The following is an 18,183-nucleotide window of genomic DNA, read 5'->3' as shown; positions in this document are numbered from 1 at the left end:
ATTCATTAAAACAAATGGAACATTTAAATACAAAGATAATATATAAAAAAATAAATAACATAAATATAGGACAAAACACACATTACGACAAGAGAGACAACAATACATGGAGACCTAAGACAACAACATAGCAAGGCAGCAACACATGACAACACAGCATGGTAGCAGCACAACATGACAACAAGATGGTAGCAACACAGCATGGTTGCAGCACAAAACATGGTACAAACATTATTGGGCACAGACAACAGCACAAAGGGCAAGCAGGTAGAGACAATAATACGCAAAGCAGCCACAACTGTCAGTAAAACTGTCCATGATTGAGTCTTTGAACAAAGAGATTGAGATAAAACTGTCCAGGTTGAGTGTTTGTTGCAGCTCATTCCAGTCGCTAGCTGCAGCAAACTGAAAAGACACGCGACCCAGGGATATGTGTGCTTTGGGGACCTTTAACAGAATGTGACAGGCAGAACGGGTGTGGTATGTGGAGGATGAGGGCTGCAGTAGATATCTCAGATAGGGGGGAGTGAGGCAGTGGGTCAGGTATACAGAGATGACCGGTTTACAGAGGAGTATAGAGTGCAGTGATGTGTCCTATATTGTTGGCAAATCTGATGGCCGACATCTAGCTGCTCGAGAGCACCCTTACCTGTTTATCTATAAATCTCTGTAACCTAGCATGGTTAGGATGGTCATCTGAATCAGGGTTAGTTTGGCAGCTGGGGTGAAAGAGGAGCGATTATGAGGAAACCAAGTCTAGATTTAACTTTAGCCTGCAGCTTTATGTGCTGAGAGGACAGTGCACCGTCTAGCCATACTCCCAAGTACTTGTATGACGTGACTCACTTGGTGACAGGCAGTGGCTGAGACAACAGATTTTCTGACTTTATACAATGCACTCTTTGAGAGGTAGTTAGCAAACCAGGCTAAAGACCCCTCAGAGACACCAATACTCCTTCACTGGCCCACTAGAATGGAATGGTCTGCCGTATCAAAAGCTTTGGTCAAGAAAATAAAAATAGCAGCACAACATTGCTTAGAATCAAGGGCAATGGTGCCGTCATTTAGGACCTTTAAGGTTGCAGTGACACATCCATAACCTGAGTGGAAACCAGATTGCATACCAGAGAGAATACTATAGACATCAAGAAAGCCAGTCAGTTGATTATTGACAAGTCTTTCCAACACTTTTGATAAACAGGGCAAAATAGAAATAGGCCAGAGTTATGTCACACATGCAGCTAACAAAAATATATGGAAATGTCTGCTCTACCCAAAATGACAACCAACTAATTGCAGCATTACCGCAAAAATGGAAGAGGCAAGTGGAAGAGGGAAAAAGTAAGGAAGTTGTCTGTCGGCCCTGCATTAAAGACCAACATTGGTTAAAGAAAATTGTGATAAATAAAAATATATAGCAGATTAATTTAAGGACCAAACAATATACAGCTGTGCCATATAGATTGCATATGGATTATGAATTGACACGCAAAACAATGCTGGATTTAAAACTTAGAATTTTTCAATTTCAATTATTATACAAAATTCTTACAACCAATAGAATGTTATATATATATATACATGGGGGATACAATCTTTCCAGCTCTGCAGTTTTTTCTAAGAGGAGGCAGAGTCATTAGATCATTTATATTGATACTGTCCATATGTAGCTCGTTTTTGGTCACAGGTCCAGGAATGGCTGAAGAATTGCAACATTTACCTGGAGCTAACGCTGCAGATATCAATACTGGGTGATTTAGAGCATTGGACTAGTAACCGGAAGGTTGCAAGATCGAATCCCTGAGCTGACAAGGTAAAATTCTGTCGTTCTGCCCCTGAACAAGGCAGTTAACCCACAGTTCCTAGACAGTCATTGAAAACAAGAATTTGTTCTTCACTGACTTGCCTAGTTAAAAAAATGTAATTAAATTTGAAAAGTCATAGGCAAGCGATCAATAATATAATAATTATTTTAGCAAAAAATGTTATCTTTAATTTACAATCTGTAGAAACTATGAGAATAGAAAGGGTCAGTACTTTTGTGACGCATCAAAGCACAGTTAAAAATATATGGCAAATAGAAATCAAACTGGATGGACATCAGAAAGAGAGGAAGGCCAGGACTAAAAACAAAATATAACTATTGGATAAAAGATTGTGTCCGTAAAATGTATATAGTATGTATAAGCTGGAACTAGAAGCCTAAGTGTTGTTGTTAAATAGTTTACTCCAATTAGAGGAGGGTTGGTAGGGTTTGCAGGAAATAAGAAAGGAACATATACAAATAAAGTATTTATATACACTACCGTTCAAAAGTTTGGGGTCACTTAGAAATTTCTTTGTTTTTGGTTAAAAATATATATATATCAGAAATACAGTGTACACATTGTTAATGTTGTAAATGAGTATTGTAGCTGGAAACTGCTGATTTTAACGGAATATCTACATAGGCATACAGAGGCCCATTATCAGCAACCATCACTTCTGTGTTCCAATGGCACGTTGTGTTAGCTAATCCAAGTTTAGCATTTTAAAAGGCTATTGATCATTAGAAAACCCTTTTGCAATTATGTTAGCACAGCTGAAAATTGTTGTCCTGATTACAGAAGCAATGCAACTGGCCTTCTTTAGACTAGTTGAGAATCTGGAGCATCATCATTTGTGGGTTCGATTACAGGCTCAAAATGTCCAGAAACAAAGCACTTTCTTCTGAAACTCGTCAGGCTATTCTTGTTCTGAGAAATTAAATCTATTCCATGGGAGAAATTGCCAAGAAACTGAAGATCTAGTACAAAGCTGTGTACTACTCCCTTCCCAGAACTGCGCAAACTGGCCCTAACCAGAATAGAAAGAGGAGTGGGAGGCCCCGGTGCACAACTGAGCAAGAAGACAAGTACATTAGAGTGTCTAGTTTGAGAAACAGGTGCCTCACAAGTCCTCAACTGGCAGCTTCATTAAATAGTACCCGCAGAACACCAGTCTCAACGTCAACAGCGAATAGGCGACTCCGGGATGCTGGCCTTCTAGACAGAGTTCCTCTGTCCAGTGTCTGTGTTATTTTGCCCATCTTAATCTTTTATTTGTATTGGCCAGTCTGAGATATGGCTTTTTCTTTGCAACTATGCCTAGAAGGCCAGCATCCCAGCTGAGGACCCCTCACAAGTCCTCAACTGGCAGCTTCATTAAATAGTACCCGCAAAAAAACAACGTCAACAGTGAACAGGCGACTCCAGGATGCTGCGTTTTTTTTTTGGCATGAACTTTTACCAGATCGAATATGTTATTATCTCCAACATTAATTTCACATTTTCACAAACTTCAAAGTGTTTCCATTCAAATGGTATCAAGAATATGCATATCCTTGCTTCAGGGCCTAAGCTACAGGCAGTTAGGTTTGGGTATGTCATTTTAGGCAAAAATTGAAAAAAGGGTACAATCCAGAACACAGTTCCCATTCTTCATAGTGCATTTGCATCGGAGTCATTTAGCAGGTGCTCTCATCCAGTGAGACTAAAGTGTGTTCACAGGCAAAATCACAAGGCATCCAATCATGGTCATCTGCTCGACTCAAGACTGCATTAGCCCAATGAGCTAAAGCCTATGCATTAGGCTAGCTCTGGGGTTAACACGAGTCTTTTACAACTCAGACACATGCATTTCAACATATTACCGACTGTAGCAAGACTTCGATCATGTACACATCTTATGTTGTAATCTCTCTTTCCAAGTCAACAGTAAAGTTAATATCTGACAGAGGAACAACCCAAGAAGATAAACAAACTACAGTATGACTCATGAAAGAACCACAGACAGTGCAGTATATCTGTCTCATTGACACACCTTTGAACCTCATTATGGGAGTCCCACACTGTTCCTGTGGTTCTGACACTGACTACAGCAGGACTGTCTGTACTCTACACTAGGAGCAGTCTGTACTCTACACTAGGAAGATGGAAGAGGTACAGTATCTACTGGGTGAAAAACAGACCCAAGGGGATGAAAGCCCTACAGTCTGAATCACCGCAGTCGAATCACCGCAGTCAGAATCACCGCAGTCAGAATCACCGCAGTCAGAATCACCGCAGTCAGAATCACCGCAGTCAGAATCACCGCAGTCAGAATCACCGCAGTCAGAATCACCGCAGCCCGAATCACCGCAGTCCGAAGGAAAACAAACTATATTTGCACACAGGTCTGGTAGTTTGAAAGGGCCTAAAGCAGACCTCTGCTTACATATTATAATATTCTATTGTAGGGTTACCTTAAAGGTTTCGTGACTGTTGTCGCTGTTGTTGATGATGGAGACTCAAGACCATTTCGGCCTTACGAGATAAAGCCTAGCAATTACGTAACCCTGGGAGCTAACTCAGGTCATAACCACCTACAACAAATAAACATTCCAAGCTTTCCCTAACTGTTACCTTCATTGCTTTGTCGCTGTTGGCAAAGTTGTTGATGATGGAGAGGGACTCCTGGAAGCGGGAGCTGCCGGTCAGCGCCACGTCTGAGATCAGCTGGCTCACGGCGATGATGATCTGGTCCAGGAAATAGGAAGGGTGGAGAGGGGAACAGATGTGAACACAACACCTCCATCAAATGGATGCGTTATGGGATGGAAATTGGAATCAGTGACTAACTTCACCATGGATGATGTGGTAGATATGAGTCTCGTGGCACTTTGTGAAAGCATGGAGCAGGTCTCTGACACTTAACCGATTGTTAGAGGAGGTTAGGAAACTAAGCAGGCGGTCTTTATTTAGTTCATTCTTTGGTCAGATTATCAAAGCAATCTAAGTACTGTGATGTCAAATCTGCATTGACTTCAGTTTCCAGGTGTTCTATAGCCTTTCCTACTAACTGTTCATAGTAACTGTTTATGTTTGTGTGAACATTAAATATATTTGTGTGAGGGGAGTTTGTGCGTGATTAATAGCTGAAACTGCACAGCGAGGACTAATGACCTTGGGGATAGTGTTTAGTTCAAGTGTTTTGATTACATAATCATAACAGTGATGGACTGCTGATGATACAGTAACAGAATCAGCATTGCATCGTGCAGTTGACTAAACAATCAATGACAGTTGGCAGTTCCTTGCCGTTCAGGGGGATGTTGTATCTGACCTGTAGGTGAGTGCGTAGGAAGGTCTTCCTCTTGGTGTACTCATAGTTGTTCCTCATCAGCAGGTAGAGCAGAGCGGAGGCCTCGGCCCGCAGCAGACCCATCTTAGACACACAGCACTTCAGAACCTCGTAGCACAGAGCCGCACACAGAGTCACGCGGCCCTTGAACAACGCCGTTGGGAACTGATAACAACAAAATACCAACATTACGAGGCAAGCCGTATTATGGTAATAATATCAATATTCAGTATTTATATAGAGTATACATTGTATGTAGTAATGAAGTACATTAAAACAAGCCATAGCAAAAATCCATATCTAATCCATAATCATTGAGACTGCAATTTGAGCACCTGGGCCTATTTTCCATCTATAAATCACCTGATGACTTATGTTATCTCCCGCCTTTAAAGTTATGAGTCTTTTTGTTCCCACCTTGTTCATGAAAGCCCTGAGGGAGGCGAAGACGTGTTTGAGGGCAGCCTCTGATTGGCCGACTTTCAGAAAGTTCAGATAGATGTCAAAAACCTTCTTCATCAGGGGATTGTGGCCGTCGCTGTCCAGCAGCTGGTTCTGAGGACAATCAATCAGTCAATCAATGGATCCACGCAAGAAAATCGATGTGGTTTTCAAATACCAACTAACCAATCATTCACATGATCTGATGCTAACATCATTTGAATTTGAACTAGTCCATAACTAGGGCTTGTAATTGTTTTTGGTCAGGTCATGTGGTCAGTAAAGAGGTCTAGTACTGACCTTGAAGCACTGAGTGAAGTGTGAGAGGACGTCCAGTACACTGAGGCAGGCCTCAGTAGAGATATTACCCTCCAACAGAGCCTGGTGGTGGACCTCTGCCTCCGAGGGACCAGCCCCTGGGACCACACACCAGGAAGGAGAGAGAGAGAGTCAGAGGACATCTCCAGGCCATATATTATAGTGGAATATTGGGATGGCTCAGTATCAAAATTGGGACAGTGAATTGTATATCAGAGTAGCACCTAAATAAGAGTGTTAGAGAAGACAGTGGATAGTGAATATCATTATGTAACTGACTTATATTATGTAAACTTATAGCATATGTTTTGGAGGGCTCATAGTCAAGCTATAGCAGCGAATGAACCACAATCTGGGCTTACAGGAGACGTTGAATATGGCGATTCTCCTTTAAGCCCAGGAAGCAGCCATTCAACTTGCCATACTTAGCAATGAATTCTGCTGAGCAACTATCGTCATTACTGCTGTTTCCGCTCGGTATGTAGTTCCAAAAAAGGTTTAAATAAAAAGTCACATGCAACCGGAAAAATGCCTTGTCTGGAAAGAATCAAAATCTTCTTGCAAGTGTGCATGCGCCAACTCCACCTCTTCTGCACCTCCAATAAAATCATTCATTACTGCCACGCACAGGTCGGCTGATCCAGCAGCAGGAAAGGTCATTGATTTGATCACCTACAACACTGTATGAATGTCATATCAATCTGTTGTTTCACCCGCGTTACACAAAATGCAATAATATATAATAGATTCAGTTGACAATATAGGGTATGTTTTTACAGTTATTGTATATTTCTACATAGGCTTTATTTAGTGTATTTGAATTACATTACTAACATTGCTGGACGTGCAGAAGAGTTGGCTCATGCACACCTGCAATTTTAAACATTTTCAGCTGCATGTATGTTACGATCTCCTCCTCTGAAGAGGACGTGTAGCTCGGATCGGACCAAAATGCAGCGTGGTAATTTTGATACATGTTTAATTAAGATGAAACACGATCAATACAAAACAAGAACCGTGAAAACCTAAACAGCCTATCTGGTACAAACAAACACAGAGACAGGAACAATCACCCACGAAACACTCAAAGAATATGGCTGCCTAAATATGGTTCCCAATCAGAGACAACGATAAACACCTGCCTCTGATTGAGAACCACTTCAGGCAACCATAGACTTTTCAAAAAAAAAAAACACTATACCACAATCCCAATGCCTACAAAAAAAAACAAGACTCAATACACCACATAAAAAACCCATGTCACACCCTGGCCTGACCAAAATAATAAAGAAAACACAAAATACTTAGACCAGGGCGTGACAATGTAACTTTTTATTTTAGACCTTTTATGGAAGTACATAACGGCTGGAACGGCAGGAATGACGATAGTTGCTTAGTAAAACTCCATTCTTTGGTAAGTACCGAACGTATTTTGAGATTATTAAGCTTGAAAAGCTGGTGAATGGCAAGTTTAAAGGAGAATCACCATATTCAATGGCTACTTTGCAAGCCCAGATTATGGTTTAAGCAGTAAGTACAGTATACAGTTGAAGTCAGAAGTTTACATACACCTTAGCCAAATAGATTTAAACTCAGCATTTCACAATTCCAGATGTTTAATCCGAGTAAAAATTACCTGTCTTAGGTCAGTTAGGATCACCACTTTATTTCAAGAATGTGAAATGTCAGAATAATAGTAGAGAGAATGATTTATTTCAGCTTTTATTTATTTCATCACATTCCCAGTGGGTCAGAAGTTTACATACACTCAATTAGTATTTGGTAGCATTGCCTTTAAATTGTTTTAATTGGGTCAAACGTTTCTGGTAGCCTTCCACAAGCTTCCCACAATACATTGGGTGAATTTTGGCCCATTCCTCCTGACAGAGCTGGTGTAACTGAGTCAGGTTTGTATAGGCCTCCTTGCTTGCACAAGCTTTTTCAGTTCTGCCCACAAATGTTCTATAGGATTGAGGTCAGGGCTTTGTGATGGCCACTCCAATACCTTGACTTTGTTGTCCTTAAGCCATTTCCCCACAACTTTGGAAGTATGTTTGGGATCATTGTCCATTTGGAAGACCCATTTGTGACCAAGCTTTAAATTCCTGACTGACGTCCTGACTGAGATTTTGCTTTAATATATCCACATAATTGTCCTGCCTCATGATGCCATCTATTTTGTGAAGTGCACCAGTCCCTCCTGCAGCAAAGCACCCCCACAAGATGATGCAGCCACCCCCGTGCTTCACGGTTGGGATGGTGTTCTTCGGCTTGCAAGCATCCCCCCTTTTCCTCCAAACATAAGAATGGTTATTATGGCTGAACAGTTCTATTTTTGTTTCATCTCCAAAAAGTACAATCTTTGTCCCTTCAGTCTGGCTTTTTTATGGCGGTTTTGGAGCATGGGCTTCTTCCTTGCTGAGCGGCCTTTCAGGTTATGTTGATATAGGACTTGTTTTACTGTGGATATAGATACTTTTGTACCTGTTTCCTCCAGCATCTTCACAATGTCCTTTGCTGTTGTTTTGGGATTGATTTGCACTTTTCGCACCAAAGTACGCTCATCTAGAGGAGACAGAACGCGTCTCCTTCCTGAGCGGTATGACGGCTGCGTGGTCCCATGGTGTTTATTTTTGCATACTATTGTTTGTACAGATGAACCTGGTACCTTCAGGCATTTGGAAATTGCTCCCAAGGATGAACCAGACTTGTGGTCTACAATTTATTTTCTGTGGTCTTAGCTGATTTCTTTTGATTTTCCCATGATGTCAAGCAAAGAGGCACTGAGTTTGAAGGTAGGCCTTGAAATACATCCACAGGTACACCTCCAAATGACTCAAATTATGTCAATTAGCCTATCAGAAGCTTCTAAAGCCATGACATCATTTTCTGGAATTTTCCAAGCTGTTTAAAAGGCACAGTCAACTTAGTGCATGTAATCTTCTGACCCACTGGAATTGTGATACTGTGAATTATAAGTGAAATAATCTGTCTGTAAACAATTGTTGGAAAAATGTATTGTGTCATGCACAAAGTAGATGTCCTAACCGACTTGCTAAAACTATAGTTTGTTAACAAGAAATTTGTGGAGTGGTTGAAATGAGTCCAACCTAAGTGTATGTAAACTTCCGACTTCAACTGTATGTGCAAACTTACAGTTTGAGGGAGGGAAGTGGGAAGGGATAGCATCATATTCATGTACCTATGTTGAGTGTGAGAGAGGTATCCATGGTGCTGAACTGCTGAAGCCGGCTCTGCATTAGGCCGGCTCTGCAGCGCATCACAGGCATGGTCTGGGACTTCCTGTCTGAAGAGAACAGCTTGGACACCCAGGCATCCTGACTCCTATACACACACGCCGCCAACACGCATGCACACACACACACACACATTACTATAAGATGGGTTGAGAGAGACAATGACTATGATATAATGTATTGGCATGGAACACCTAGGTGTCTTGTCTAGGGCTGTGGCGGTATATAAAGAAAATGTAGTCTATTTCAGAAGAACAAAATAGTATACTTTGAGTTGTCCTTATGTTAGGTCCTCATCTGGCTATGCCATATGGCTGTGGGCTACACTAGTTCATTTAGCAGACAAGATTGGCATAGAAGTCCATGGCATTATTTTATAGTATGAAGAATACAATTGAATGAAGCTGAATAAAATTGAAAGGATATTTTCTGTGCACATGCGGCTATTCTGTGTTGAGCGGTTAACAAAGAAATAGGCACACTTATATGCTTAATTTATAGTTATTAATGTAACTTCTACAAACGTTTGGCTATATGTGTCGATTTTTAATAAATGCATAATGCGACTCTAATGATGATTTGAAAAAACGTTGCATGAAAGGCATGAGTTCTGCTTGTTATACACACTACACCAGTCAATGATTCACAATTTGACAAACACTTGATATTGCTTCAAATTTCCCGGCGGCATCCCCTTTGTATGGCTGTAATGCCCCCGAAAAAAATACATGCCTTTTGTGGCCAGTGGTTGTTGTGCCCTTAGGCTGAATATTATAATTCCCTTCTCCCTGAGTGCTGCGTGCTCGGAAGCACCTCTCACTCACATGGCTCTCAATCACGTGATCAGGTCTTTCTCACAGGCTACAAGTGAAGACAGACACTTCAGGGACGCAACTGCGCTCGTCCTTATCCAATTCCGAAGTGCATATTAAAGATACTGGAAGTACCGTCCACATTTACTTTGTCAGCCAACAAGATGAGTAAGCCTAACGAACAGCAAAAGCATGAGCAAAAGTTGACCTATTATATTCTGTGCGCAGTCTGGGATAGTTGTGGGATGCGATAGATCCCAAATTAATATAACCACTAGCATCAAAAAAAACTTTTTACACAATGAGGCTGACGCAACAGATCAAACGTTTAGCTTAAAATGTTGATAAACTATTAGGCTATTTCTTCACATTATAAGCGCAGCAATGCGCACACTATAAGTGCAGACGTTCCATTAGAAGGAACACCATTATCAAAAGTAACTGCAAATGCGATTATGCATGTAATGCTTTTATTATAAAGGTGCATTTTTATGGTGAAAATTATCTTTCCTAAACTTGGAACTTTACAGGCTGCTTATGTATGCCAGTTAGGCTCTATACCAAATCAAATCAAATTTGATTGGTCACATACAGTACACAAGGTTAGCAGATGTTATTGCGAGTGTAGCGAAATGCTTGTGCTTCTAGTTCCGACAGTGCAGCAATATCTAACAAGTAATATCTAACAATTCCACAACAAATACCTAATAACACAAATCTAAGTAAAGGAATGGAATAAAAATATATAAATATATGGATGAGCAATGTCAGAGCGGCATAGACTAAGATGCAATATATAGTATAGAATAAATATGAGATGAGTAATGCAAGATATGTGAACATTATTAAAGTGGCATTATTAAAGTGACTAGTGTTCCATTTATTAAAGTGGCCAATGATTTCAAGTCTGTATCTAGGCAGCAGCCTCTTTGTGCTAGAGATGACTGTTTAACAGTCTGATGGCCTTGAGATAGAAGATGTTTTTCAGTCTGTTTTTCATTCCCCAACAACTACCTAATACACGCAAATCTAAAGGGGTGAATGAGAATATGTACATAAAAGTATATGGACGAGCGATGGCCGAGCGGCATAGGCACGATGCAGTAGATGGTATAAAATACATGAGTAATGTAAGATATGTAAACAATAAATGGCATTATTTAAAGTGACGTTGTTTAAAGTGACTAGTGATCCATTTATTAAAGTGTCCAGTGATTTGGTTTCAATGTGGGCAGCAGCCTCTCTGAGTTAGTGTTTGTTGTTTAGTAGTCTGATGGCCTTGAGATAGAAGCTGTTTCTTAATCTCTCAGTCCCAGCTTTGATGCACCTGTACTGACCTCGCCTTCTGGATGGTAGCAGGGTGAACAGGCAGTGGCTTGGGTGGTCGTTGTACTTGATGATCTTTTTGGCCTTCTTGTGACATCGGGTGATGTAGGTGTCCTGGAGGGCAGGTAGTTTGCCCCCGGCAATGCGTTGGGCAGACTGCACCACCCTCTGGAGAGCCCTGCGGTTATGGGCGGTGCAGTTGCCGTACCAGACGGTGATACAGCGAGACAGGATGCTCTCAATTTTGCATCTGTCAAAGTTGGAGGGTTTTAGGTGCCAAGCCAAATTTCTTCAGCCTCCCGAGGTTGAAGAGGTGCTGTTGCGCCTTCTTCACCACACTGTCTGTGTGGGTGGTCCATTTCAGTTTGTCAGTGATATACGCAGAGGAACTTAAAACTTTCCACCTTCTCCAATGCTGTCCCGTCGATGTGGATAGGGGGTGATCCCTCTGCTGTTTCCTGAAGTCCAATGTCATATCCTTTGTTTTTTTGACGTTGAGTGAGAGGTTATTTTCCTGACACCACACTCATCTCCTCCCTGTAGGCTGTCGCGTTGTTGTTGTTAATCAAGCCTACTACTGTTGTGTCGTCTGCAAACTTGATGATTGATTTGGGGAGAGTAAAGTGGATTAATGTGCTTAATTAATGTGCTTAACTTAAGTTATTTGTACACATAAGCTGTGATACAAACCTTGTATCACAGCTTAAGTGACTATGATTAGAAAAAGGCATTGTTTCTTGACTTACGCTGGGCATCATTCACAAGTAATAATATATAATTCACAAGTTATAGACCAATATTGTCACCCATCGACTATTCTTGATTTAATCTTGTCTTTACATATACTAAATAATATCTGCGTGAAATTTGTTTTGATTTAGAATGGACCATTATCATGCACCTGTCTTCAAAACAGGGGAAACCAAACTAAAATTAGTGCAAGGCAAAAAGGATAATGGTGGCCAAATGCCAGAGGGGTTGAATCATACGGAGGAGTTACTATGTGTGTGACGTAAGGTTGTAACCTGTATAAAGAGTGTGTGCCAAGACTGGAAAAGTAGTTGTTTTCATGAACCAGCTCGGCTTTTATTATATTCTAATGACAGTCTATTTGAACTCACAGGCTCTGGTAGTTGAGAAATATTACCGCCTGAATATTTCCACGACAGCTGCTGCCCCATATACATAGACTTGAAATCACGGGCTACTTTAATAATGGAAGACTAGTCACTTTAATGTTTAAATATTACTCATATATACTCATCTCATATGTATACAGTGTATTCTATTCTACTGTATGCCACTCCGACATCGGACTCTGTTTCTTAATCTCTCGGTCCCAGCTCATCCTAATATATATATATTCCTTCATTCCATTCTTTACTTTTAGATTGTGTGTATTGTGAAATGTAGATATTACTGCACTGCTGGAGCTAGGAACACAAGTATATCACTACACCAGCAAAAACATCTGCATGTGTCATAACATTTGATTTGATTTCTAGAAAGGCTGCGCAACATGGGCTCTTGGGCTCTCATGAAGTGTTTTGCATTGATGTCAGAGTGATTAGAGGGACAATAGAGTGCCATGCAGTTAGCAGGTTTGATAAGCTACGAATGACTGTCAGCAGCATCAGAGCTTGGAGAAGCCTTCATTTGACTGGCTTAATGACTCGTGACCGCCAGTGTGGCGGCAATACGGTCACCGTAACAGCCCTGGTCTTGACAGAGGCACTTCAATACACTCCACTGAACTTAAACAACTAGGGAGTTAATGACTCATGTAATGGACTGCAGGAAACCTAAATCTGATAAACCAGACTCAGAAACACACGTACACCTAAAGATAAGTGTAGATGCATTAACATTGTAATTTTTTTAACCTTTATTTAATTAGGCAAGTCAGTTAAGAACAAAATCTTATTTTCAATGACGGCCTAGGAACAGTGGGGTAACTGCCTGTTCATGGGCAGAATCGCAAATTTGTACCTTGTCAGCTCGGGGGTTTGAACTTGCAACCTTCCGGTTACTGCTCTAACGCTCTAACCACTAGGCTACCCTGCTGCTTTACCGCCCATTTATTAGCAATAACAAAAAAAGAATAACAACCTTTGACAACCAAGCCTAAAGATGTGTGGGGGACAATAATTATAATAGAATTTATTGGACTGGCGAGGAACCTTAGCTTGGACATCCAAGCATTCTTACTCCTACAAATACACACAGAGACACAGGTACCATATACCTGTTTAGGACAAACTTAGTAGCACTATATTTTAGTGCTGTACGTAATCCAAACATCATCCTACCTGCCAATGTTTCTCTTTCCAACGTAACGGAACTGCACCAGGCATGTCCTGAAAGAGATTGACGAGGTCCGGATAAATAACAGTTTATCTCATAGATGTTAATTGCAATTAATAGTCTTGTACATCACATAGTTGATTAGTGGTATGCAAATAGGACAACAACATCAATCACTTGATAAGTGATTGTTATACAGTGGCAAGAAAAAGCATGTGAACCCTTTGGAATTACCTGGACTTCTGCATAAAGTGGTCATAAAATTGGATCTGATCTTCATCTAGGTCACAACAATAGACAAACAGTCTGCTTAAACTAATAACACACAAACAATTATACGTTTTCATGTCTTTATTGAGCACACCATGTAAACATTCACAGTGCAGGGTGGGAAAAGTATGTGAAGCCTTGGATTTAATAACTGGTTGACCCTCCTTTGGCAGCAATAGCCTCAATCAAACGTTTTCTGTAGTTGCTGATCAGACCTTCACAATGGTCAGGAGGACTTTTGGACCTTTTCTCTTTTCAAAACTGTTTCAGTTCAGCATTAATCTTGGGATGTCTAGTGTGAACTGCTCTCTTGCCATAGCATCTCAATCGGGTTGAGGTCAGGACTCTGACTTGGCCACTCCAGAAGGTGTATTTTCTTCTGTTGAAGCCATTCTGTTGTTGATTTACTTCTGTGTTTTAGGCTGTTGTCCTGTTGCATCACTCAAATTCTGTTGAGCTTCAATTGGCGGACAGATAGCCTAACGTTCCCCTGCAAAATGTCTTGATAAACTTGGGAATTAATTTTTCCGTTGATGATAGCAAGCTGTGTAGGCCCTGAGGGCAGCAAAGCAGCCACAAACCATGATGCTCCCTCCACCATAATTTACAGTTGGGATGAGGTTTTGATGTTGGTGTGCTGTGCTGTGCCTTTTTTTCTCCACACATAGTGTTTTGTGTTCCTTCCAAACAACTCAACTGTAGTTTCATCTGTCCACAGAATATTTTGCCAGTAGCGCTGGGGAACATCCAGATGCACTTTTGAAAACTTCAGACGTGCAGCAATGTTTTTTTTGGACAGCAGTGTCTTCTTCCGTGGTGTCCTCCCATGAACACCATTCTTGTTTAGTGTTTTACGTATCGTAAACTTGTCAACAGAGATGTTAGCATGTTCCAGAGATTTCTGTAAGTCCTTAGCTGACTCTCTAGGATTCTTAACCTCAGAGCATTCTGCGCCGTGCTCTTGCAGGACGGCCACTCCTAGGGAAAGTAGCAACAGTGCTGAACTTTCTCCATTTATAGACAATTTGTCTTACCGTGGACTGATGAACGTCAGGCTTTTAGAGATACTTTTGTAACCCTTTCCAGCTTCATGCAAGTCAACAATTCTTAATCTTAGGTCTTCTGAGATCTCTTTCGTTTGAGGCATGTTTACTATCAGGCAATGCTTCTTGTGAATAGAAAACTCAAATTTTTGAGTGTTTTTTTATCGGGCAAGGCAGCTCTAACCAACATCTCCGATCTCGTCTCATTGATTGGACTCCAGGTTAGCTAACTCCTGACTCCAATTAGTTTTTGGAGAAGTCATTAGATCAAATTTGATGACTAATTTATGCAGAAATCCAGGTAATTCCCGAAGGGTTAACATACAGTTCCTTGCAAAAGTATTCATCCCCTTGGCGTTTTTCCTATTTTGTTGCATTACAACCTGTAATTAAAATGGATTTTTATTTGGATTTCATGTAATGGACATACACAAAATAGTTCAAAGTGGTGAAGTGAAATGGAAAAAATAACTTGTTTAAAAAAACAATTAAAAAGACAAAACAGAAAAGTGGTGCGTGCATACAGTGGGGCAAAAAAGTATTTAGTCAGCCACCAATTGTGCAAGTTCTCCCACTTAAAAAGATGAGGCCTGTAATTTTCATCATAGGTACACTTCAACTATGACAGACAGAATGAGAAGAAAAAAATACAGACAATTACATTGTAGGATTTTTTATGAATTTATTTGCTGTGTTTAAAAACGATTGCCTGTGCACACGTGCTCACACACACACATACCTTATTTTGACATTAACAACTAGTTTAATGGCTAGAGCTCAGGGTTTGTCCTGGGCAGGGTGTATGATCAGGAAAACTTCCTGACTCTAATCCTGCATCCACACAAAATAATATAACCTACTCTATTCTAATCCTGCATCCACACAGCGAATATAACCTACTATATTCTAATCCTGCATCCACACAGCGAATATAACCTACTATATTCTAATCCTGCATCCACACAGCGAATATAACCTACTATATTCTAATCCTGCATCCACACAGCGAATATAACCTACTATATTCTAATCCTGCATCCACACAGCGAATATAACCTACTATATTCTAATCCTGCATTCACACAAGAGAATATAACCTACTATATTCTAATCCTGCATCCACACAGCAAATATAACCTACTATATTCTAATCCTGCATTCACACAAGAGAATATAACCAATTATATTCTAATCCTGCATTCGCACAAGAGAATATAACCTATTATATTCTAATCCTGCATTCACACAGCAAATATAACCTATTATATTCTAGTCCTGCATTCACACAGCAAATATAACCTATTATATTCTAGTCCTGCATCCACACAGTGAATATCAGATAATGATCTTGTACTCACTCCAGTAGACTGAGGAAGTTGATGATGTCCTGAGGATTGACCTTGTTCCAGTAGGCCAGCAGGTTGTCTAGAGACAGAGACACAACAGGAGAGTGACAGACACTGAGACAGCTTTTGTAGCAGGTCAACAGGCAGAAACAACCAGAAGATTACACAATGACCAGGTCTTCGTCCCAAATTACACCATATTGCCTTTGTAGTGCATTACTTTTGAACAGGCCCTGGCCAAAAGTAGTGCACCAAGTAGCACACCGATGTCTGCTAAAACCGCACAACAGTCAGAAATTCCACAGATGAGGCCAATGAAAATGTTTGAATATAGGCGTAATAATAGGATAGCTATAATATAGCTCAAATGAACACAACACATGATATACAGTGCATTCATTCAGTGTCTGGGTATGCATCATCAAACCCCAAATAGAGAGAAGTGACTGTGTGGCGCTGACCATAGAGATACTGTAACATATTGCACATACTACAGTATGTCAATTCAGGAAGTACACTGACGTTCCAATTACAATACTCTTCAATGCTTTTTAATGAGAAAAATGTAGAATTGGAATTTGGTTTACTTTCTGAAATGGCTGGAATGAAAATCAAATTGACCCCAACCTTGGTATGTGTTCTACATGTATTTAATATTGTGTTGCTGACTGACCGTCTGAGACGGTCCTGACGATGTGAAGGAAACACAGAAGCAGTCCTTTGATCTCATAGTGGCCCAGTCTGCCTATGGGAGGGAGAGTAGTACTGCTGCTCATAGTGGAGCCCCGCCGGTGGAGCTGGAGGACAATACACCATAGAGGAAGAAAACATGGTATCAGAAAAAGTAGCAGGGAGGGACACCACAGAGCAAGAAAACATGGTATCAGAAAAAGTAGCAGGGAGGGACACCACAGAGCAAGAAAACATGGTATCAGAAACAGTGGCAGGGAGGGACACCACAGAGTAAGAAAACATGGTATCAGAAACAAAGGCAGGGAGGGACACCACAGAGTAAGAAAACATGGTATCAGAAACAGTAGCAGGGAGGGACACCACAGAGTAAGAAAACATGGACGTATGGTCCCTCCCCTCCGTTAAATAAAATCCTAACTATAAACTTTCAACTAAAAACATATATGTTATATTTTTGAATAACAAATCTAAATGACCAAACATCAATATCTGACAGGGAACAAAACTTATATTATATCATGCTCTCCTTGTCTGTCTCTCACCTCAGAGCCCCTTCTGTGGAGCTGTGGGGAGAAACACCACAGAGGAAGAAAACACAGTGGCATTTATTCATACCACCAAAAAAGAAAGGCAATCATTTGAAGCAGTGGCACTTAGTCCTACTATATGACAGGGGTTCAAACCTTTTTGGCCTGTTACCTAATTTTGATATCAAAGCAATTTCACGACCCCCACAGTAAAAAAAAAGGTGATATAATCAACAGCCAATGTTAACTTCTTTATTTGGGGCTATGATAGTGTATTACAAATCAGTCTGGCAGTACTTTCATCTCAAGGAAGCATGGTTTGAAGTAACTGGACAAATTTGATTTGTATTGCTTTTACATATTTTTAAGGAATTTTTATCTTATTAACACTTTGTTCTAGCTAGATATTTGTGTAGGTAGCTATCAAGTAAACACAATGACTGCATCTGAAGCACACAATGCATACGAAGTTCATGATCTTGATCTATGATCTATGATCTTGATCTATGATCTATGATCTTCTGTGTAGAAAATAACACCATCATTGCTTTCATTGACAATGTTCTTTTCCCGCCAGTCTGATTTGTGGCCTGGTCCTGTCCACTCTATTCTAAAGAGTCCTGTGGCGGCTTGTGAGCATTGTACGTGTTCCCGAGAGTCTTAGCTTTCAGGATTGGGGTCATAATAGCTTATACTGTAGCTCCAAC

The 18,183-nt window shown here is 40.5% G+C and overlaps 1 protein-coding gene across 6 annotated transcripts in view; it reads right to left on the bottom strand.

The window, feature by feature from the left end:
- Positions 1-18,183, bottom strand: part of dock11 (dedicator of cytokinesis 11) — a 106,918-nt gene that overhangs the window by 32,365 nt on the left and 56,370 nt on the right. For 4 of the 6 annotated variants that reach the window (XM_031832272.1, XM_031832267.1, XM_031832270.1 and 1 more), the window contains 9 exons: positions 17,492-17,512; positions 16,930-17,053; positions 16,269-16,335; positions 13,603-13,650; positions 9,101-9,243; positions 5,881-5,996; positions 5,557-5,694; positions 5,122-5,304; positions 4,422-4,535 (listed from right to left, as the gene is read on the bottom strand). In XM_031832272.1, coding sequence (XP_031688132.1) covers positions 4,422-4,535; positions 5,122-5,304; positions 5,557-5,694; positions 5,881-5,996; positions 9,101-9,243; positions 13,603-13,650; positions 16,269-16,335; positions 16,930-17,053; positions 17,492-17,512 — 954 coding nt within the window. The remainder of the gene's footprint in view (positions 1-4,421; positions 4,536-5,121; positions 5,305-5,556; positions 5,695-5,880; positions 5,997-9,100; positions 9,244-13,602; positions 13,651-16,268; positions 16,336-16,929; positions 17,054-17,491; positions 17,513-18,183) is intronic. The other 2 variants (XM_031832269.1, XM_031832271.1) reach the window with 1 other exon arrangement.

This window comes from Oncorhynchus kisutch, linkage group LG9, assembly GCF_002021735.2.
Source record: "Oncorhynchus kisutch isolate 150728-3 linkage group LG9, Okis_V2, whole genome shotgun sequence".
NCBI classification, from domain to species: domain Eukaryota; kingdom Metazoa; phylum Chordata; class Actinopteri; order Salmoniformes; family Salmonidae; genus Oncorhynchus; species Oncorhynchus kisutch.
This window is presented reverse-complemented; position numbering and strand designations above follow the sequence as displayed.